General features: G+C 43.6%; 1 protein-coding gene across 9 annotated transcripts in view; it reads left to right on the forward strand.

Moving 5' to 3' along the window:
- Positions 1-24,575, forward strand: part of LOC137324522 (spermatogenesis-associated protein 7 homolog) — a 97,866-nt gene that overhangs the window by 19,571 nt on the left and 53,720 nt on the right. For all 9 annotated transcript variants that reach the window (XM_067988908.1, XM_067988907.1, XM_067988909.1 and 6 more), the window contains one exon: positions 19,300-19,421. In XM_067988908.1, the coding sequence (XP_067845009.1) occupies positions 19,300-19,421 (122 nt within the window). The remainder of the gene's footprint in view (positions 1-19,299; positions 19,422-24,575) is intronic.

Here is a 24,575-nt window from a genome sequence, read left to right on the forward strand (position 1 = left end):
CACAGGTGGAGGAATGGCTAGCATTGGCCCATCAGTTGGCATGAGGAGGAAGCTCTGCTACTCTGAGCAGACACATTGTGGTGGCTTTGGGACATGAAGTTGGAGGAGAGCTGTCTGGTTTAGGTTGGTAATGGGATAGATCCCTTTCAAAACTGAATTTTTGCTGTCTTCAGAAATTCTGATTACGTGAAATGCCTCCTGCTATTGCTTAGCTACATCTTTTGATTCACAATAGACTGCATCCTCCTAAAATGAATTTCCTCACAGGTGCTAAATGCTACAGAAAGAATCATCTGACACGCAGCATAGCACCTTCACATGATTCTCCCACTTCATAATGGCATCGTACTTATTCAAGCCCAGATACACCTACTTGGAGAAATGCCCCAGAGCATGGTACATTGGCGAGACCATGCAGACGCTGCGACAACGGATGAACGGACACCGCGCAACAATCGCCAAACAGGAGGGTTCCCTCCCAGTCGGGGAACACTTCAGCAGTCATGGACATTCATCCACCGACCTTCGGGTAAGCGTACTCCAAGGCGGCCTTCGAGACACACGACAACGCAAAATCGTCGAGCAGAAATTGATAGCCAAGTTCCGCACCCATGAGGACGGCCTCAACCGGGATCTTGGGTTCATGTCACGCTACACGTTACCCCACCAGCGAACAAATGTTATCTGTTTTTAATATAATGGGTCATTTGCTGGCTTTCTCTGCCTTCCGGATGTTTCTGCCTCTCTCTGGTTTTTTTCCTGTTTGTTTTTTTGTTGAATGTGTATTCGGGGGTTCTGCAGGTGACACCTCTCTGTCTGAACACGGTGATTGCCTTGGCAACGGGCAGTTGCAGGGACATTCTGTAAACACCATGTATTGTTCTATATGTATAAATGCGTAGGCTTCAAGGAGCTCCTGAACATTTACCTGAGGAAGGAGGAAGTCTCCGAAAGCTTGTGAATTTAAAATAAAATTGCTGGACTATAACTTGGTGTTGTAAAATTGTTTACAATTTATACTTGGAGAAAGGCATTACTGAAACAGGTATATCAAAGGATGAATCACAGAGAATCAGTGAGCAGGAGGAGCTGAGAGGAAATGATGATAAAACAGCCATCTCTCCCTGGCAGAGACAGAAACAACTGCCACCAGCTGAGATCTATAATTGAGAGCCGTAGACCTCACATGCAGGCAGTGTAGACAGTCTCCTCTCGTGTTGCAGATGGTGGATAAGTTAAAGGTGTCATAAATTACATCTGAAACACCATGTAAGGTGTATGACATGATGTGAGGAACACCCTGGTGATTGTGTCTGTCCAAAAGATGAATGCAGCCTCAAGACATCAGGAAGAGGCCCTGAGGGCAGTTGTCACTTCCAGCGTGGCAACAATGACTGCGTCCATAGATGGCCTGAAGAGCACTCTTGCAGTACACCCCTGATCATGTATCCAGATTTGTCGTCGTCTGCTGCACGCTCCATAAATTTGCCATAATGAAGGACTAGCCCATACCACCACCTGGGCAGCAAGAAGTGCAGCAGGGGGAGGAGCATGAGGTAGAGGAGCATGAAGAGGAAGGAGGAAGAACATGAGCAGCATCAACCACCAGCGCCCCTTGCTGCCAGAGCTTTCAGGCATCAGTTCATCCAAGAGCGCTTTATCTAAATCATCTCTCCCATCCCCAATACACCAACAGTCCTGCAATCCTTATCACCACTGTCCATATTACCACCATCCTATTGCCTTCCATAAGTCTAGCCTTACAGATCTTGCCCTCACTTCACTACAAATATAACCACCAACACCAAATCCATACCAGAAAACAATTTATCCAACAACTTAATTCAATTTGTGTCAAATATTTAACAAAAATAATTAAGGAATCACCCTTGTGCAACCCCTTAATGCTTATCTTGTGTGATCATTTACCTATCTTAGTTCTCCTATGAGGTGTATCTCCAGTTTCTACAGCTTGGGAGATGGAAGGCTGCTGAGATTCTGTTGAGGCACTTTAGATGGCTGTGGTGGGCGACCTCGAGCAGCTCTGGGCCTTAAGGACCTGGCTGCAGACTGTAGCATCTCTGCGTGCTGGCTGTGTGGCACTAACAAGGGCAATGGCGGAATGGGTGGCTGGGGAGCAGGCTTGTTGTCCACCTGAGAGGGAACAGCAGGTGCCTCTTCTGGGACTGGGCCTCATCACTCCAACGGCTTTGCTCCAGACCAGAGTGCAGGAGGTATGTGACAATCTGGAATCCCCTGTCGACACTGGCACCCAGAGCCAAATGGCAGCCATTTAAGCTTCCATGGCAGCAGAGTGAGCTGCCATGAGTGCTGTTAGCTGAGGCTCCATCTTGGTGGGTACCACTGTCCTGTTCATGGAGCTGACCATTCTCTCCATGTTGGACAGTATGGTCCCCATGTTCTGCATGAAGCCCTGACACAAATTAGAGCTGGATTCCTCCTCGCTCTGAACAGTTGCATGCAAGCTTGTTGGCAGGCTGCCCATTGCACCTAGTATTGGCTGCTGCATGTCCATTAGCCTTCTATGGTAGCCTGGGCTCTCGAAGTCAGCATCTGAGTCCTTTGCAGCAGAGCTAGTATGCGATCTCACCTTCTGTGATTCAGCTCCTGCCCACTCAGATCTCCCTTCCTCAACCCCATGCTAGCCTTTTCTCAAGCACAATCAGGAGTGCTCCTCCAGGCCCCAAAAAGAATCCTTGGACTTCCCCTGCCCTGGGCTTCTCTCCACCTTTCCATCTCTCCCTCCCCCTTTTAAAAATGTTTTTCAAACCCATCTCTTCAACCAGGATTTTGGTCATTCTTCCTCAACTCGCCCTTTTTGGTTTGGCATTCATTTCCCTTATTTATGAGACCTCTTCTGATGTTTCTTTAGGTTAAAGGTGCTTTTTAACTGCAAGCTGTTGTTAATACTGCTAGGTTGTTGCACTGATATTTTCATGTTTGCTGTATTTCTACATCTCTGTTAATGCGGTTGTTTGTCACACACTTGTTGCAGTATGAAGTAGTCGCTTAATATTGGTGCTTGACACACATTTTGCTTCAGCAGACTTGAGTGGAAAATGGCTGCATTAATTAGTAAATCATTTACAAATAACCCATGGCAAAATGCTGATTTAATGCACATGGAAACCCATCTTTCAGCCATTAAAATGAAAGGTCTAGCCAATGTAGGTGTTCCACTAAAACTTAAATGATTTACAGAAAATTCCAGAGCAATGATATTTGCTATAGACATGAAATTGTTGCATGCTAGATCCCCATTCAGTGAGCAACAACCTCCACCAGGGTTCAATCAAGAGCACACTAATGAGTGTGACCATTAAATCTACTGCAACCAACATTTCTCAATAAAATATTATTGATGTTAGTGTCATTAGTGTTACTTGTTAAAACATTGTTCATAAAATAACAGGACACATAAAGTATAGTAAATCAGAAAGTCCATGAGTTACAGACTAAAAGGCAAATTATTTTACTTCATTATTTATAATTTTTAATACTTTTCAATTGTTTGGACCCCAGCTACTGCCCCTGCTCTGTCAGTTAGATGCGCTGGGTTAAGGTCACCTTCTTGCCTGGCATGGCGCCATTTGTTGATTGGCTGCTGGAAAAGACTTGAGAGTGAACCTAATTCTATTAGCCCTCCACCCCCTCTCAGAGATGGAATTTCCCACTGTTCATGTTCTGTGCAGTACTGGAATACTGTCAAAACTCACCAAATGAGGGAAGCTGAGTATAGTTTATTAAAGTAGAGATCTGAGCTTGTGGTTCTGTGGACTGCATTCAAATTGTTTACTTCTACAACCATTCTGTCAGCTATATAATGTACATAGGAACATAGGTATAGGAGTAGGCCATTCAGCCTCTCGTGCCTGCTCCGCCATTTGATAAGATCATGGCTGATCTGTGATCTAACTCCATATACCTGCCTTTGGCCCATATCCCTTAATACCTTTGGTTGCCAAAAAGCTATCTATCTCAGATTTAAATTTAGCAATTGAGCTAGTATCAATTGCCGTTTGCGGAAGAGAGTTCCAAACTTCTACCACCCTTTGTGTGTAGAAATGTTTTCTAATCTCACTCCTGAAAGGTCTGGCTCTAATTTTTAGACTGTGCCCCCTGCTCCTAGAATCCCCAACCAGCGGAAATAGTTTCTCTCTATCCACCCTATCTGTTCCCCTTAATGTCTTATAAACTTCGATCAGATCACCCCTTAACCTTCTAAACTCTAAAGAATACAACCCCAATTTGTGTAATCTCTCCTCGTAACTTAACCCTCGAAGTCCGGGTATCATTCTAGTAAACCTACGCTGAACTCCCTCCAAGGCCAATATATCCTTCCGAAGGTGCGGTGCCCAGACCTGCTCAAAGTACTCCAGGTGCGGTCTAACCAGGGTTTTGTATAGCTGCAGCATAACTTCTGCCCCCTTGTGCTCTAGTCCTCTAGATATAAAGGCCAGCATTCCATTAGCCTTCTTGATTATTTTCTGCACCTGTTCATGACACTTCAATGATCTATGTACCTGAACCCCTAAGTCCCTTTGGACATCCACTGATTTTAACTTTTTACCATTTAGAAAGTACCCTGTTCTATCCTTTTTTGATCCAAAGTGGATGACCTCACATTTGTCTACATTGAATTCCATTTGCCACAGTTTTGCCCATTCACCTAATCTATCAATATCCCTTTGTAATTTTATGTTTTCATCTACACTGCTTACAATGCCACCAATCTTTGTGCCATTGGCAAACTTAGATATGAGACTTTCTATGCCTTCATCTAAGTCATTAATAAATATTGTGAATAATTGAGGCCCCAAGACAGATCCCTGCGGGACTCCACTAGTCACATCCTGCCAATGTGAGTACCTACCCATTATCCCTATTCTCTGTCGCCTTTCGCTCAGCCAACTTCCTAACCAAGTCTGTTCTTTTCCCTCGATTCCATGTACTTGTGTTCACTTCATCATTTCTGCCTTTTATCATTTTATGGGAGATTTCCTTGGGTCTGTGCCAGGTGCAGTGGATGGTGGCGAATTTTGGAATAGTGGACGGGTCAGAGCACACGCCTGTAAAGGAACCCACTCAATTTTCATCCCATTATGGAAGGATTAGGTGGGTTCTTTTCCAGGCATATTCTCGAATCTCAAACAATTTTCCAAAATTTGTTGCACCCAGGCGATCTAGAATGCCTGGGCTCAGACAGAGGAAAATGTCCCATTTTAAGTCCAATGTGCGTTGTTGTGTTTAAACATTTTTAACATATATGTTTGTAATTTTATTTGTTTTTCTGAAGAATCATCCTGCTATTAAGTTAAGTTTAAGTTAAATGTTGTGGTCCAATAACGATACATAGGATTAAAATAGCATCAATAAAATTGCATTCCCAGTTTTGTTGATGGCTAACATATTCATATTAGATTTTTTTAAACTTCCCATTGATATTAAAAACTAGTCAATCTCCTGAGGCATTGCACAAGGGGCATCAAGACCAAGGGCACTATTCAGGTCAATCAGATCGAGAGGGTGGGTCATTGGACTAAGGCAGAGGAGAAGCAGAGAGGTAAGAAGGAGATTGAAAGGCGAGGGGTGAGAGGAAGCGAGTTGTAAGGGGAAGGGAGAAGGGTGAGGGGAGGGTGGGAAAGGGGTAAAGGGAGCGGGGAAAAAGAAGCATAGAGGATGGGGAAGTGGGAGAGGTAGAGCGAGAGGAGTGGAGGGGTAGAGGGAGACGAAGAGAGTATGGAAAAGTGGGAGGGAGGGAGGGAGTGAGAAAGCCAGAATGCTCCTCACTGGGTGAACTGGGGTTTTGAAAGCCAAAATAATGTGACTTTGGGTACAAGAGTCTGAGGCCGAAGTGATGCTCAGCTCTGGTGAGAGGGACCTACAGCCAGGAATGCTTGTGTGTGGCCAATATGATACTCACTGGGTTGTGTGGGGTGTGGGGGTGGGGGGGGGGGGATCGAGGGTAAACTTACTGCACAAATAAGGGAGATGAGTCCAGAATTCTTCTCTTTGTATGGCCAAGATGCTGCTTAGTGGGGAGGGGGAGGGGGAAAGGAAACAGAATCCTGACTACAAAAATAATACTGCACCTTAGTGGGGATTGTGTCCAAGGTTAGACTGATTCTCAGTGGGGGCAGGGGCAAAAATCAAGGCCTGTGCAAGGGGTGCGTGCCGAGTCCAGCTATTAGACCGAGAGAGCAGGTAACTGGCGGGGTGCTTCTTTAAATATGCAATTGTAAACAATTTTACAACACCAAGTTATAGTCCAGCAATTTTATTTTAAATTCACAAGCTTTCGGAGATTTTCTCCTTCCTCAGGTAAATGTTTCAAGATTTGATAAAATATGCAGTTCGGGCTCCGATGACTTTATTGGGGCCCGACTGCTATTTTAACCAGCGGTCTGAATGGGAAATTGTTGTGGCCAAGTGAAGCTAGTGGGAAGAAAAGTCGGGGCTAGAAGAGAACCAAACCGGTAAGTTTCTTTACTTTCCTTGTGGGGCCAGGAGGAGCAGGAGTTTCTCCCTCCCCTTTCTCAATCGCGTGGACCCTCCTAAAGATTCCTCCCCACAACTTACCTGAGTGCTGGGACCATTCCTTCCATCTCCTGCGGTGGCCTCTTGCTGCCCGACATTCTGCTGCCGGCAAGCTGTCGCTTCGCACTGGTTTCAGGCAGGCAACCGACCGAGAGCATGGGGTTCAGGCCCAGAAGTTAAACGTAATGTTATGTTCTCAGCACCACCTACGGTACCTTTGGAATCCTAAGACCACTCACCATTTTTAATATATAATGGATATGGAGCATGCCCATGTCAATTTTCAGTTTGACATAACACATTATTTAATAATAGTATCATAACTTAATCTATGAGGATGCCATCAAAAGGGACATCAATCTCTGCCTCACAAACCTAAAGTTAGTCTGCGTTATATAACCACTGCAATATTGCTAGAATATCAATAAATGTTAATGAAAATTAAAAAGATAGATATTTATTGGACCTGATCTATCTTCTCCTATCTAGCAAATTTAAATATTAACAAATAGCAGTGTGGCAGAAGGTCTCTATTGGCAATCTTAAAAATGTATGTGTATTTTTACAATAATATCAAGGACATTTATCTTCTAAAATGAGGGACCTAAACCCGCAGCTTTTTTCCAGTTGTATTTATAGGATATTTCTTCTTCCTTCTTATTTACTCTCAGTTTGTATTTTGACAACCCTCCATCTGCATCAGAATTAACCTCTTTTAATCACCTAATGGTGCAATTAATCTGACAAGAACAGCCCAATTAGAGGGAATATCAAAAATTTTAATTATATATCTGTAAAAAAAATAGAGGAAGATTAAAGGAAAAGATTGACTAAAGAAGACATTTTAAACAAAAAAAATGAAACTGTTAGTATTTGAAGAAGAAAAAAGCCATGAATTCTTTCGGTGTCTTGGCCAATATTCTTATCTCAACCAATACTACCAAAAAAAAATTAAATTAATTGGGCATTCATCTTATTGCTGTTTGTGGAAAATTGCTGTTGTGTTTATCTATATAACAAACGGCATGGCACTTTGTGATGCACTTTCAAACTTTTCAATTTGATAAGGAAATATACAAATCATTGATCAGGCACTACATAAATCTTAGTATTATTTATATATTACTATGATTACATACTTCCGAACAGAAAAGCCTCCTCAGAGAACCAATTTGCTCTCTCTAATGTGGAACATAGAACAGGAGTAGCCAAGTCAGCCCCTCAAGCCTGTCCCACCATTCAATTAGATCATGGTTGATCTGTACCTCAACCCCATCTTCCTGCCTTTGATCCATATCTATTGATACCCTTACCTGATAAAAATCTGTCAATCTCAGTCTTGAAAATTTCCATTGATCCATCATCCACAGCTTTTGAAGGAACAGAATTCCAGATTTCCACTACTCTTTGTGTGAAAAAGTGCTTCCTGGTTTCACTGCTGAATGGCCCAGCTCTAATTTTAAGATTGTATGGTTTTATCACTGAAGATTATGGCAGTCAAAGTACAGCCAGTGCAGGCTAAATATATGTCATACAATGGCCTTAAATTGATTACCACATCAGGCCACTACATGAACAGTCCTGGTTACATCTTCGCCCTTCGCACACATATTCCATCATCTATCAAATCTTGGCTCTGTGCATCAATGTAACCAGCTCCCATCTATATCACCTGATGACAGCTACTACCAAACCTTGCTAAGAACAATGAGGTCAAAATTCCCCACGGGTTCCACTTTCTCCTGCTGTAACTTCAGCAGGAGACTGGCAGAACCCTGCAGAAAATGGTGGAGATCCGAATACGGTGGATCGCTTCTATTTCCAGGAGTTTCTTATTTGACTTGTAAGAGCGGATGCTCCAGTCACTTCTTGCAAGGCAAATAATGGCAATACACCCGGACTTCCTGCTCCTTTGACTCAGTCAGGACCTGGCGTTTAATGGAGGTTAATACACTGAGTCAGTTGAAGCATCCTGGTCTCCAGAAGGGAAAGTGTGACATTATCGGTGGTATTCAGGCCAAGAAAGCAACCTGGGCCCTCAACGATAAGGATTCTTTTTTTAAAAAAATTTAAGACTAGGCCCTTACAAAAGGGGTCATTGGCGACGATAGCTGGTGCTGGAGGGGTTTGGGACCTCCCCCCACCAAGGGCTGCAAGTGCCAGAGTTTCTGGCAGAGCCCTGAGCAGATAGAGACCAGAGATGCTATAGGAAAGGGGTACAGATGCTATAGGAAAGATAGAGCAGGAGGTAAGAGAGGAGGGGGAGTTGCGTTCTTGATTAGGGAGAACATCACGGCAGTAGTGAGAGGGGATATATCCGAGGGTTCGCCCACTGAGTCTATATGGGTAGAACTGAAAAATAAGAAGGGAGAGATCACTTTGATAGGATTGTACTACAGACCCCCAAATAGTCAACGGGAAATTGAGGAGCAAATATGTAAGGAGATTACAGACAGCTGCAAGAAAAATAGGGTGGTAATAGTAGGGGACTTTAACTTTCCCAACATTGACTGGGACAGCCATAGCATTAGGGGCTTGGATGGAGAGAAATTTGTTGAGTGTATTCAGGAGGAATTTCTCATTCAGTATGTGGATGGCCCGACTAGAGAGGGGGCAAAACTTGACCTCCTCTTGGGAAATAAGGAAGGGTAGGTGACAGAAGTGTTAGTGAGGGATCACTTTGGGACCAGTGATCATAATTTCATTAGTTTTAAGATAGCGATGGAGAAGGATAGGTCTGGCCCAAAAGTTAAAATTCTAAATTGGGGAAAGGCCAATTTTGATGGTATTAGACAGGAACTTTCAGAAGTTGATTGGGAGAGTCTGTTGGCAGGCAAAGGGACGTCTGGTAAGTGGGAGGCTTTCAAAAGTGTGTTAACCAGGGTTCAGGTTAAGCACATTCCTTATAAAGTGAAGGGCAAGGCTGGTAGAAGTAGGGAACCTTGGATGACTCAGGAGATTGAGGCCCTAGTCAAAAAGAAGAAGGAGGCATATGACATGCATAGGCAGCTGGGATCAAGTGGATCCCTTGAAGAGTATAGAGATTGCCGGAGTAGAGTTAAGAGAGAAATCAGGAGGGCAAAAAGGGGACATGAGATTGCTTTGGCAGATAAGGCAAAGGAGAATCCAAAGAGCTTCTACAAATACATAAAGGGCAAAAGAGTAACTAGGGAGAGAGTAGGGCCTCTTAAGTATCAACAAGGTCATCTATGTGCGGAACCACAAGAGATGGGTGCGATCCTGAATGAATATTTCACATCAGTATTTACGGTTGAGAAAGGCATGGATGTTAGGGAACTTGGGGAAATAAATAGTGATGTCTTGAGGAGTGTACATATTACAGAGAGGGAGGTGCTGGAAGTCTTAACGTGCATCAAGGTAGATAAATCTCTGGGACCTGATGAAATGTATCCCAGGACGTTATGGGAGGTTAGGGAGGAAATTGCGGGTCCCCTAGCAGAGATATTTGAATCATCGACAGCTACAGGTGAGGTGCCTGAAGATTGGAGGGTAGCAAATGTTGTGCCTTTGTTTAAGAAGGGCGGCAGGGAAAAGCCTGGGAACTACAGACCGGTGAGCCTGACATCTGTAGTGGGTAAGTTGTTAGAGGGTATTCTGAGGGACAGGATCTACAGGCATTTGGAGAGGCAGGGACTAATTAGGAACAGTCAGCATGGTTTTGTGAGAGGAAAATCATGTCTCATGAATTTGATTGAGTTTTTTGAAGGGGTAACCAAGAAGATAGATGAGGGCTGTGCAGTAGACGTGGTCTACATGGACTTCAGCAAAGCCTTTGACAAGGTACCGCATGGTAGGTTGTTACATAAGGTTAAATCTCATGGGATCCAAGGTGAGGTAGCCAATTGGATACAAAATTGGCTTGACGACAGAAGACAGAGGGTGGTTGTAGAGGGTTGTTTTTCAAACTGGATGCCTGTGTTCAGCGGTGTGCCTCAGGGATCGGTGCTGAGTCTGCTGTTATTTGTTATTTATATTAATGATTTGGATGAGAATTTAGGAGGCATGGTTAGTAAGTTTGCAGATGACACCAAGATTGGTGGCATTGTGGACAGTGAAGAAGGTTATCTAGGATTGCAACGGGATCTTGATAAATTGGGCCAGTGGGCCGATGAATGGCAGATGGAGTTTAATTTAGATAAATGTGAGGTGATGCATTTTGGTAGATCGAATCGGGCCAGGACCTACTCCGTTAATGGTAGGGCGTTGGGGAGAGTTATAGAACAAAGAGATCTAGGAGTACAGGTTCATAGCTCCTTGAAAGTGGAGTCACAGGTGGATAGGGTGGTGAAGAAGGCATTCGGCATGCTTGGTTTCATTGGTCAGAACATTGAATGCAGGAGTTGGGATGTCTTGTTGAAGTTGTACAGGGCATTGGTGAGGCCACACTTGGAGTACTGTGTACAGTTCTGGTCACCCTATTATAGAAAGGATATTATTAAACTAGAAAGAGTGCAGAAAAGATTTACTAGGATGCTACCGGGACTTGATGGTTTGACTTATAGGGAGAGGTTAGACAGACTGGGACTTTTTTCCCTGGAGAGTAGGAGGTTTCGGGGGGATCTTATAGAAGTCTATAAAATAATGAGGGGCATAGATAAGGTAGATAGTCAAAATATTTTCCCAAAGGTAGGGGAGTCTATAACGAGGGGGCATAGATTTAAGGTGAGAGGGGAGAGATACAAAAGGGTCCAGAGGGGAAATTTTTTCACTCAAAGGGTGGTGAGTGTCTGGAATGAGCTGCCAGAGGCAGTAGTAGAGGCGAGTACAATTTTGTCTTTTAAAAAGCATTTGGACAGTTACATGGGTAAGATGGGTATAGAGGGATATGGGCCAAGTGCAGGCAATTGGGACTAGCTTAGTGGTATAAACTGGGCGACATGGACATGTTGGGCCGAAGCGCCTGTTTCCATGTTGTAACTTCTATGATTCTATGATTCTATTCTATGTGCCCATAGTGGTGCTTGCATATGCCTGTCACATGTTAATTGAATGCCCTCCTGTTAACACCAGAAACACGTGGATCTTTGGTCCCAGTGTCTGTTCGAGCAACAACTTTAATGCAACCATAATTTTAAATGAAAACCCATATTTTGCATGCATTCAATAGTGCTTCCTATCAGAATCATAGATCATAGAATGGTTACAGCACAGAAGGAGGCCATTCGGCCCATCGCGCCTGTGCTTGCTCTTTGTAAGAGCAATCTACAATATAGTTAGTCCCATTCCCCGCTCATTCTCCGTAGCCCTGCAAATGTTTTCCCAGTATTTATCCAAGTATTTTTTTTTATTCGTTCATGGGATGTGGGCGTCGCTGGCAAGGCCAGCATTTATTGCCCATCCCTAATTGCCCTTGAGAAGGTGGTGGTGAGCCGCCTTCTTGAACTGCTGCAGTCTGTGTGGTGAAGGTTCTCCCACAGTGCTGTTAGATAGGGAGTTCCAGGATTTTGACCCAGCGACGACGAAGGAACGGCGATATATTTCCAAGTCGGGATGGTGTGTGACTTGGAGGGGAACGTGCAGGTGGTGTTCCCATGTGCCTGCTGCCCTTGTCCTTCTAGGTGGTAGAGGTCGTGGGTTTGGGAGGTGCTGTCGAAGAAGCCTTGGCAAGTTGCTGCAGTGCATCCTGTGCTTAGTACACACTGCAGCCACTGTGCGCCGGTGGTGGAGGGAGTGAATGTTTAGGATGGTGGATAGGGTGCCAATCAAGCGGGCTGCTTTGTCCTGGATGGTGTCGAGCTTCTTGAGTGTTGTTGGAGCTGCACTCATCCAGACAAGTGGAGAGTATTCCATCACACTCCTGACTTGTGCCTTGTCGATGGTAGAAAGGCTTTGGGGAGTAAGGAGGTGAGTCTCTTGCCACAGAATACCCAGCCTCTGACCTGGTCTTGTAGCCACAGTATTTATGTGGCTGGTCCAGTTAAGTTTCTGGTCAATGGTGTCCCCCATTTATCCAATTCCAATTATGACACTATGTGATGTGCGAACAATAAATTTTACCTCCATGCTTTTTTTAGATGCTATCGTGCTTTTTTTAGATGCTATTTGAATCCCAGGAATATGTGAGATGGCAGATTGTTGCATTCCTTTGGATTCTTTTGAGTCTGAACTGGTCCACATCTCACAGCAGATAAATCCTGAAGTGAACCTGTTGTAGGCTGCAATTCTTGTGTGGCTGCGTGGACAGCCTGACCTTGTGTCTTTTTGGGCACATATGTAGACATTGGCTGGAACTGGCAGGAGGGCCTGCATGTGCTGTTATCCTGAGACACAACAGCATCATGCGTAACCATTCCTATCATATATCATAGAATCATCCCAACAACACTCAAGAAGCTCGACACCATCCAGGACAAAGCAGCCCGCTTGATTGGCACCCCATCCACCACCCTAAACATTCATTTCCTTCACCACCGGCGCACAGTGGCTGCAGTGTGTACCACCCACAGCATGCACTGCAGCAACTCACCAAGGCTTAATCGACAGCACCTCCCAAACCTGCGACCTCTACCACCTAGAAGGACAAGAGCAGCAGGCACATGGGAACAACACCACCTGCACGTTCCCCTCCAAGTCACACACCATCCCGACTTGGAAATATATCGCCGTTCCTTTATCTTCGCTGGGTCAAAATCCTGGAACTCCCTTTCTAACAGCACTGTAGGAGAACCGTCACCACATGGACTGCAGCGGTTCAAGAAGGCGGCTCACCACCACCTTCTCAAGGGTAATTAGGGATGGGCAATAAATGCCGGCATCGCCAGCGACATCCACATCCCATGAACGAATAAAAAAAATAATGTAGTACTGCACCTGTCTTTGCATGGCCAATCAACTGTGAGATCTGAAGTCTCTTGAGATACTTGTGTGCAACGCAACCCCAATTGTTTGGAGGACAGTAGAGATAACCCTTTCCAATCCGGCATCCCTTGCTTCCATGGCAGCAGTCGAAACATTCATGAAGGAAGCACAGATTTAGGACCACTGTCACAGAGGCTTCCATTGCTAATGTCACTGGAGCTGCTGGCTGTTCCAGTGTGAACTAAATATCTCTGTAACTATATGTGTATTACCAAAAGGTTCTTCTTAAATCAATATTTAAATTCCAGATTTTTATTCTGAACTTCCCTCCAAATTTGAATAATGGTATACTCCTTCCAGAAGTTTAATCAGTTTCTAAGAATAGCGGTTGTTTTTGAGTCCTAAGTAAAAACATAAATAAAAGAAATGTAACCACGTAGAATACATTACAAAATATAAAGAACTGCTTTTAAAGTTGAAGAGTTTATGCTTTGCCTTCTCCTGGTGTTTTATACAAAAATATCTGGTTACTTTCCCAAGAAGGTTTATCTCTGCAGTAATTTCTATTGGAGAGGGTGGGGCTTACAGGCAGCAAATCCTGGCACATTCTGTGAATGGGCTGTCTTGCTGTCAGTCATAAAAAGTTCTATACAGTTGTATGTACAGGTGCATGCTGGGATTGTTAGCCTACTACATTGAATCTTTTCAGTTGACAGTGATATGAAATCTATCTATCTATAAAAACAGGTAACAAGAGGTCCTCCAATAAATCAGTAAGTTCACTTACACTGGGATCGGGCCAACACTGATTGCTCCAGACTTTGTTGGATAAGTGGAAGGTATCCAATCAGCATGGAGCAGGTGAGCGTAGGCACCAGTACCACACATTTCCAGTGCCCACCTGCCCCATGTGGCCAGAAACTCTGGCACCTTCCCACCATTGCAAGGGTTGGGGGGGGTGGGCATTATACAAGCTCTCCCAACCCCAGTAATGTTCCCCATAGCCCCCTAAGTAGGGGTCTGATCTTGAAAATTAAAAAAATAATAATCTTCTTCAACAGAGGAGGAATAGAAAAAGTTTGAGGGAAAATTAGAGCGGGAAGGAAAAACAACAGCTACTAGTAACTATTACTTCTTTACCAAATGTTACTGCCAAGGGTTAGTGTTCCCATGGACACTTGTTTAGTTATTCATGTATTAGGAATGAACTATTCAGTATGATGCAATTATTTATAGCTAAATTAACAGTCACGAAAGATTGTTTAGCCAACAAAGATGCTGCAGCATGGTTGTAACTAAATGATATCTGGAAATGTTCAAAAGCATCATGGTTGACTTCTGCTGTTGCAGAATGCTAAAACTGTTTCTTTCTGTTTATAAGTTCAAGTTGTTGTGTAACCATAGTGCCTGTTACCAGGTTCATTTTGTTTATTTGGTTCCAACCAGAACATTTTGTTCACTCGTGGAGTCAACTTGCTTTTCAATTATACGTAAATCACAGATGGTATTATGTTTCCCTTCCACATATTGATCATAATCTGTAATCAATTATCTGTAAGGTGAAATATAAATTGATTTTTGAACAAGGTATTTTCTTTCTAGTCTTTGTACAACTGAAGTTAATTGCAAACATTAACAGAAAAACTATCATTTGTGGTTTCTGTGCAACATGTTAACATGGATGAAGTTATAAAAGTTATTTTAATATGCTAATGGTATAAACATGATAGCTCTGATTTCTTTTTTTGCTTTTGCAACTACACTGTGGTGCATTTACCCCGTGTATTAGTTTTTTTTTGGGTAATCTCCCATTTTTGCATTTTATTTTTTCCTACCAATACTGTGTTTCGTTACTCTTGATTGCTGCTGGCACTTAAATCACACCATCTGAAATAGTGAGGGTGAGAATTCCTTTGGGGGGGCTCCAGTGGTGCTACGTGATTGAAGTGAGGAAAATTAATTCATGAGGAGACAACAAAGGTTGATGCAGTGAAACCTAAGGCATTTTGTTGACGCATGTTTCTATCCCAGAACCCGCATTTATAGAACCTATAACACATACCTTGGCATTTGTGAGGAGACTTGTCTTTGCCAACTACCCTTCAGAAGACGGACTGTTACAGATGTGCTATCTGCTGCACAATGACCTTACGATAACATCTAAAACAGGAATGGCTCTTCTAGCATTGAGGTCACATAGCAATAAGCTTTTATGCCAGCAGGTCCTTCCAAGCCATTGCAAGATTAAATCACTCTGACTACAGTGCACACGTTTATCAAACAAATGACAAACGCTATGCTTACAAAGGACAACACCTTCATCCCTTTTCCTGTGGAAAGGAGGCATCAGCTGGACAAGGAACAGAGTTTATACTGGATGGCAGGGTTCTCTCAAATGAAAGACATTGGAGATGACAGTGATGTGAAAGTTGGGGCACGTCATATCAACCCATGGCATACATGATAGAACATCATTATTCATGTGAATGGTCATTATGCAGGAAGAACCTGTTATGCCTTCATTATGTGGCAGTCCACAGTGCCCGCATTATTTAAGGAACAAAAACAATGTAAATGGATCTAAAGAGACCAGGAATTTCCTATGAAAGCATGGGTGCTAACCCCACTGAGAAATCCTCTTCACCTTCCTCCTGATGCCAAGAATCTTCTTTTCTCATTTGCAACCTGGTGCAACAGACCTGGGTGAATGCATTCATTCTGTCAGTTCCCTCTATGTATGTAGTTTTCACCTCAGTTCTCACATGAAGATGCCCTTATTTATGAAATAGGGTCAGCCTCTTTTGGTGCGCCTCCTGAATCAGGGCCTCTCATTCTACATCATCAAAGAGATCAATGTCATTTACATGTCTCAAATGTGTCAATGCAAACTACTAATCAACTTTTCTGTCACCGTTGCTACTTCCCCTTTAAGAGCTGCTGCCTCAATGGATTTTGCATCCCCAGCCGAGTATACTGCTCACCAAGCTCTCTATGCAGCAAGTTTTCTGCGCATATGGGCCAGCTGAACACTATTTTTGTCATTCTCACAAATTCGGGGCTAATATTTATATTTTAAAAAACAGTGGAAATGAAAGTGTGTATTTTTCTGTAGGAGCTCAAAATGCACGACTCAGTTGGAACTGAGGCAGAGCGAGGTTTCTGCCTTCCCTGCAGTTATGGCACTGAGCCCTCCACAAATTGCAGCTGACCTGGGGGAGTAGGAGAGAAAGCAGTGGGACTGAGGAGGGAATGGAAGAGGGAAGGGAGGAAAGAGGGTGGAAGGAGTTGGGACCCAGAAAATACCTGGAGGGGAGGCATGACTGGGTGCGGTGCTGCGATATGTAACTTACTGTGCTTAAAGGGGTAATAGCAGTTCTGGAGGAAACAGGCAACCTGGGGACAAGGATGGCCATCAGATTGAAGAGACAAGTGGAAAACTCACCAGAGCAGTCAAGTTAAGTTACCTATTCCTTCGACCCTTCCTTTTAGTCTCTTTTTATGTGTGACACTCCTTCATTCATTACCCTCGTGGTCCCAGAAGAGTCAGGGGTGAAAGTGTGATTTGACAGTAGGGAGCTAAGGCTCTACAGAAGTTAGTTCCTGTCTCCTGAGCCTACCGATGCAGTTCTCTGGTCTGGCTGCATGATGCTGATCTCTTTCCTGGTGACAGCTCATGTGACCTTTCTAGCCAGCCTCATAGAGTCATAGAGTCATAGAGTTATACAGCACGGATAGAGGCCCTTCGGCCCATCGTGTCCACGCCGGCCATCAAGCCCTGTCTACTCTAATCCCATATTCCAGCATTTGGTCCGTAGCCTTGTATGCTATGGCATTTCAAGTGCTCATCCAAATGCTTCTTGAATGTTGTGAGGGTTCCTGCCTCCACAACCCTTTCAGGCAGTGAGTTCCAGACTCCAACCACCCTCTGGGTGAAAAAGTTCTTTCTCAAATCCCCTCTAAACCTCCCGCCTTTCACCTTGAATCTATGTCCCCTTGTTATAGAACCCTCAACGAAGGGAAAAAGCTCCTTAGTATCCATCCTATCTGTGCCCCTCATAATTTTGTACACCTCAATCATGTCCCCCCTCAGCCTCCTCTGCTCCAAGGAAAACAAACCCAATCTTCCCAGTCTCCCTTCATAGCTGAAGCGCTCCAGCCCTGGTAACATCCTGGTGAATCTCCTCTGCACCCTCTCCAAAGCGATCACATCCTTCCTGTAGTGTGGCGACCAGAACTGCACACAGTACTCCAGCTGTGGCCTAACCAGTGTTTTATACAGCTCCATCATAACCTCCTTGCTCTTATATTCTATGCCTCGGCTAATAAAGGCAAGTATCCCATATGCCTTCTTTACCACCTTATCTACCTGTTCCGCCGCCTTCAGTGATCTGTGAACTTGCACACCAAGATCCCTCTGACCCTCTGTCTTGCCTAGGGTCCTCCCATTCATTGTATATTCCCTTGCCTTGTTAGTCCCTCCAAAGTGCATCACCTCGCACTTTTCCGGGTTAAATTCCATTTGCCACTGTTCCGCCCATCTGACCAACCCATCTATATCGTCCTGCAGACTGAGGCTATCCTCCTCGCTATTTACCACCCTACCAATTTTTGTATCATCAGCGAACTTACTGATCATACCTTTTACATTCATATCCAAGTCATTAATGTAGACCACAAACAGCAAGGGACCCAGCACCGATCCCTGTGGTACCCCACTGGCCACAGGCTTCCAGTCACAAAAACAACCTTCGACCATCACCCTCTGCCTTCTGCCACTAAGCCAGTTTTGTATCCAAAGTGCCAAGGCACCCTGGATTCCGTGGGCTCGTACCTTCTTGACCAGTCTCCTGTGGGGGACTTTATCGAAGGCCTTACTGAAATCCATGTATACCACATCCACTGCGTTACCCTCATCCACACGCCTAGTCACCCCCTCAAAAAATTCAATCAAATTAGTCAGACATGATCTTCCCTTGACAAAGCCATGTTGACTATCCCTGATTAATCCTTGCTTCTCCAAGTGGAGACTAATTTTGTCCTTCAGAATTTTTTCCAATAATTTTCCTACCACTGATGTTAGGCTCACTGGCCTGTAGTTCCCCGGTATTTCCCTCCTTAGATGCCAGTTTATGTAGGTGTCAGAACGCATGACCAAGCCGGCCTCAGTAATCCATAGTAGTGACACAACCTGCAGAAAAGTGCTCTTGAAACTTAAAAGCTCTGAGACGAGGGCCATCTCGGTCCCAAGAGGCTCATGAGACCACACTGCAGCCAAGCACCACTGGCGTCCCTGGGCTTCAGATACAATCTTGGCACAGCGCCGGGAAAGGTTTAAGAACAGCCAGAGAGGCACCAGGGATAGGTAGGGTTTTAAAAGAATCACTTGTTGTAAATTTATATTTGCACACAGTAAAACCACTCTGATAAAAAGTCCAGCATTCTGAAGTAATTCTGTTTCTTGTATTTGAGAGGATGTTTAGTGATCAATTTGCAATGGGAGACAAAGGCTCCAATTTCAACTGGGGGCCAGTTTTCGCAGGTGACTTTTAATGTCAGTTCAAAAATCACCCGCTCAGGAAGAAAGGAAGCCCGGTATATTTTAACTCCCAGGCCTCATTTAACTGCAGCTGGCTGGTGGGAAGAGGTACAAATTTGCACGGCCCTAAGGCTGCCCGCCAAAGAGTTAAATCCACGGCATTGGCTCCTGAGCCGCCTTGCGAGGGTCTCCGCGATTGGGAGGGAGTTCTTCTTTGACTCAGCATCCATTTTTTGATTACGCCCCTATGAAGCACCTTGGAATGCATTATTAAAGGCACTTTATAAATGCAAGTTGTTGATGTGGCAAATTAATGTAAGCCTTAAATCTCACATTACTATTTAAAAGGCAACCATTCATTTAACATGATTGTTCTAATTTTGTAGACACAGATCAGCAGAAAAGGGAGAGACTTAAGAAAGTAGTGAAAAAATATCAGAAGGAAATTCTACACCTTCGTTCAACATCTCAAATCAACTCCAAGTCTGTCTCTCCGGCAACATGTAGAGTAAGTAAATCATAGATTTCTAACCACTGTTAAGAAAATTAACGTAATTGGAATACATTTAATATGGTTTTCTTTATGTGATATGTTTGTCCTCAGAATCTGTTACTATATGGTTGCCATCATGACCCCTGCACTTTGTAAAATGCGACAGTGCAATGAATTCAGACAGCATTGTTTTGCTGCTGTTGCTGTTCAGGAAGGAAATGGAAGTGCTGACCCTGCTGAACAATGCATTAGTCACTTATTTGATCCATATGTGGACAGCAAATTGGCTGATACTGCAAACAATCGCTATGCTAGCCTGAAAGGAGACAGAGACATAAGAGTTGAGGGAGGAGGTAACCTTGACTGTAACTGGAAGTGCCATCCCTATGATGGAGGTTGGCTGCAGGTCTCCTGGAGTTCATCAGGTCTTCTCTTGGCCAGCATCCATGATCCCTTATATTAAAAGTCTTGTATATAGTCTACATCACATATTAAATCTGTCCATAACATTAAAAACTGTCACACTTTTCTGCTTGGCTCAGATTTCCCAAAAGGCAATAAAAACACATTTTTCCAATATCCATTAATACTAATTGGTTAGTTCAGCCAACCAAAAGACATGCATTGAAATCTATTTACATCTGTCTCACTTTATCTCTCAGAAACCTCTACCGTATCCACCACCACAATGTCACGAGAGCCATTAGTGTTGGTTAAATAAAGTTATTATAGTCTATGACAAAGATTGCTGAATCTCAGTATTTAAAGATGTTTCCACTTTTAGTCTAATATTCCTATTGTGTATACATAGGTACTAGTAGATAATAACGAAGATAAGTGCCTGAAATCTTACTTTTCATAGAATCATAGAAAATAGGAGCAAGAGTAGGCCATTCGGCCCTTCGGGCCTGCTCCGCCATTCAAAATGATCATGGCTGATCTTCTAACTCAGTACCCTGTTCCTGCTTTTTCCCCATATCCCTTGATCCCTTTAGCATTAAGAAATATATCTATCTCCTTCTTGAATATATTTAATGACTTGGCCTCCACTGCCTTCTGTGGTAGAGAATTCCACAGGTTCACCACCCTCTGAGTAAAGAAATTTCTCCTCATTTCGGTTCTAAATGGCATACCCCGTATCCTGAGACTGTGACTCCTGGTTATGGATTCCCCATCCATCGGGAAACATCCTCCCAGCATCTAGTCTGTCTAGTCCTGTTAGAATTTTATATGTTTCGATGAGATCACCTCTCACCTTTTCTGGCAATGATCAGCATGTTACCTCAGCCATCTGCATGAAGCCCATCAGCTCCCTAGAAACCTTCCCATCCACCCAATTTCCTGTGCTTGCTGACATCATCAATCTATAGGTATCCTCCAGAGCTCTCCTACTTCCTTCAAAATCATCATTATCACTCTCTTCAAAAAATCCACCCTCAACCTTCCATTTTCTTCAACCACTCCCCTAGCTCCAATCATTTTTCTCTCCAAAGTTCTGAAATACATTATTGTCTTGCACCACATTCCCACTCCCTGTTCAAGACTGGAATCGGCTAATAAAACTAGCCCTGCTCAAGGGCAAAAGAGTGTTTAGCAACTGTTCCAAAAAGCCTCTCCTTTTATTTATCTTCTCACCATTTCACTCGGTCCCTTCTCTTTGGAGGAAAACATCAAATTGCCGCTTGAACTCATTTGTACTGCCCACTTCAATAGCCTTTCCTGATACTTATTCCATTTTTTTATATGAAAAGGTTTCACCTGACAACCGTTCCTAATTTTTAACTTGTTCCCCCTGATATTTGAACCTTGCACCATAGTGAACAATTTTGGCAATTCATTTCATAATCTGCATGTCCTTTTTTTCAAAGACAACATGGTAAACTTTTTTCACCTTTCCTTACAACTTAACTTCTTAATTACTGGAATCATCTTCATTGCTCACCTCTATACCCTCCCAAGACCACTAAGGCCAAATTCACCAATCCTGCATTCCCACTGGGAAGCTACGCTTTAAGGGAGCAGATCTTCGAAGAAAGGGTTACAACACAGAAGGGGCAATTTTCTTACCTGCACTACATTTGTGTGCAGATCCCCAGTTGGAATGCTGGATCAGTGAATTTACCCTGTAGTACATGTATGCAGAAATCATAGAATCATAGAAGATTACAGCACAGAAGGAGGCCATTCGGCCCATCGAGTCCCTGCCGGCTCTGTGCATGAGCAATCCAGCTAGTCCCACTGTCCCGCCCTATCCCCATAGCCCTGCACATTTTTTTTGTTTCAAGTACTTATCCAGTTCCCTTTTGAAGGCCATGATTGAATCTGCCTCCACCACTCCGTCAGGCAGTGCATTCCAGTTCCTAACCACTCGCTGTGTAAAATAGTTTTTCCTCATATCACCTTTGGTTCATTTGCCAATCAGCTTAAATCAATGCCTTCTGGTTCTTGACCCTTCCACTAATGGGAACAGTTTCTCTCTATCCACTCTGTCTAGACCCTTCACGATTTTATCAAATCTCCTCTCAACCTTCTCTGTTCTAAGGAGAACAATCCCAGCCTCTCCAGTCTATCCACGTAATTTAAAGCCCTCATCCCTGGAATAATTCTAGTAAATCTCCTTTGCACCCTCTCTAAGGCCTTCGTATCTTTCCTAAAGTGCGGTGCCCAGAACTGGACACAATACTCCAGTTGTGGCCGAACCAGTGTTTTATGAAGGTTCATCATGACTTCCTTGCTTTTGTACTCTATGCCTCTATTTATAAAGCCCAGGATCCCGTAAGCTTTTTTAACTGCTTTCTCAACCTGCCCTGCTGCCTTCAACAATTTATGCACATACACCCCCACATCCCTCTGTTACTCCACCCCTTTTAGAATTGTGCCCTCTAGTTTATATTGCCTCTCCTCACTTTTCCTACCGAAATGTATCACCTCGCATTTTTCCGCGTTAAACTTCATCTGCCACGTGACCACCCATGCCACCAGAGTGTCTATATCCTTTTGAATTCTATCGCTATCCTCCTCACTGTTCATTATCCTTCCAAGTTTTGTGTCATCCGCAAATTTTGAAATTGTGCCCTGCACTCCCAAGTCCAAGTCATTAACATATATCAAGAAAAGCAGTGATCCCAGCACCGACCCCTGGGGAACACCACTGCAAACCTCCCTCCAGTCTGAAAAACAACCGCTCACCACTACTCTCTGTTTCCTGTCATTTAGCCAATTCTGTATCCATTTTGCTATTGTCTCCTTTATTCCATGGGCCACAATCTTAATAGCAAGCCAACCATGTGGTACTTTATCCAACACTTTTTGAAAATCCATATACACCACATCAACTGCATTGCCCTCATCTACCCTCTCTGTTACTTCATCAAAAAACTCTATCAAGTTGGTTAAACACGATTTGCCTTTAACAAATTCATGCTGGCTTTCCCTAGTCAATCCACACTCGTCCAAGTGACTGTTAATTCTGTCCCGGATTATCGTTTCCAAAAGTTTCCCCACCACTGAGGTTAAACTGACTGGCCTATGGTTGCTGGGTTTATCTTTACACCCTTTTTTGAACAAGGGTGTAACATTTGCAATTCTCCAGTCCTCTGGCACCACCCCCATATCTAAGGACGTCTGGAAGATTGTTACCCGTACCTCTGCAATTTCCCCCCTTCCCTCAGCATCCTAGGGTGCATCCCATCTGGACCAGATGACTTATCCATTTTAAGTACAGCTAGCCTTTCTAGTACCTCTCCTTTCTCAAATTTTAGCCCATCCAGTATCTTAACTATATCTTCCTTTAACGAAACTCTGGCAGCATCTTCTTCCTTGGTAAAGACCGATGCAAAGTACTCATTTAATACCTCAGCCATGCCTACTGCCCTTATACCCTTTTGGGTACAGACCCACATTTTCAGGGTTAGTGCACTCCTTAGAATTATTGAAGTTTGCAGCACAGAAGGAGACTGTTCAGCCTATCGCGTCTATGCCAGCTCTTTGCTAAAGCAGTCCAAAACTAATACAACTCCACTGCTCTCACTCCATAGCATCTGTATTTTCCTCCACTTTTCCCTTAAAAGATGCAATGGTATCTGCTTCAACTACTCCCTGTGGTAAAACATTCCATGCTCCAACAATTCTCTCCTACCCTTCCTCCTCACTCTCTTAGTGGAAATTTTAAATTGATGACCTCTCAGCACTGACTCTCCAACCAGAGGAAATGATTTTTTCTTATTCACCCTTTCAAAGCCCCTCATAATTCAAAAAAACTGTTTTAAATCTCCTCGTAGCCTTCTCTGCTCCAATGGAAATAGATCCAGTACATCAAGTCTCTCTCACAACTATAGTTTCCTATCCTTGGCATCATTCTAGTGAATCTACACTGTGTGCACTCTATGGTTATAATGTCCTTTCTTTGAAAATAATGATAAAATTTGTGCACAACAATAATTAGGCCACAGTTCTCCAATTGTGTCTTAATCATTGCCTTGTACAAATTTAGCATTATTTTATTGCTCTTGTATTCTATGGCCCATTTATAAAACCCAGAATGCTTTTGACCTTGGTATGGCTTTATCTACATGCACTTGCACTTTCAGGGAATTATTTATTTGACCCCCAAGTCTCTTTGTTCATCCATACCTTTCAGCACTTTTTCATTGAGTATATACTCTATTCCTTGTTTTTCCTCACAAAATGCAACCAAGGATTGACCTCTGGGATACACCATTTCCAACCCTTCTTCAACCTTGACCCTTTATTTTCTGTCCATCAACTAACTCTCCATCTGTGCTGTTGCATTTCCTCTCATACTATATGCTTGAATTTTTGTGGCAAGTTTTCCTGTGAGACACCTTGTTGAATGCCTTCTGAAAATCCGTATACACCACATCGAATGAATTCCCTTTACCTAGCCAATCGGCCACCTTTTTAACAAATTCAACTAATTTGGTCAAAATATGACGGGTGTTAAATTGGGCCAGCTAGCGCCCGTTTTTCAGGTACTACACAGGTTCCTAAGGCCCCAAAATGGCGGGCAGGAAGCGCGTGCGCACATCCGACTGGAAGGGTGCTGCCCACCATACTGGGTAAGGACTAACAACATGCGTCCTTTACGCAAGCCTGAAGCAGGCATTAGCCTCTTTGCATATGCAGATAAGAGGCCTAATGCCTGCTTCA

This window comes from Heptranchias perlo, chromosome 8 (genome assembly GCF_035084215.1).
Source record: "Heptranchias perlo isolate sHepPer1 chromosome 8, sHepPer1.hap1, whole genome shotgun sequence".
Lineage (NCBI taxonomy): Eukaryota > Metazoa > Chordata > Chondrichthyes > Hexanchiformes > Hexanchidae > Heptranchias > Heptranchias perlo.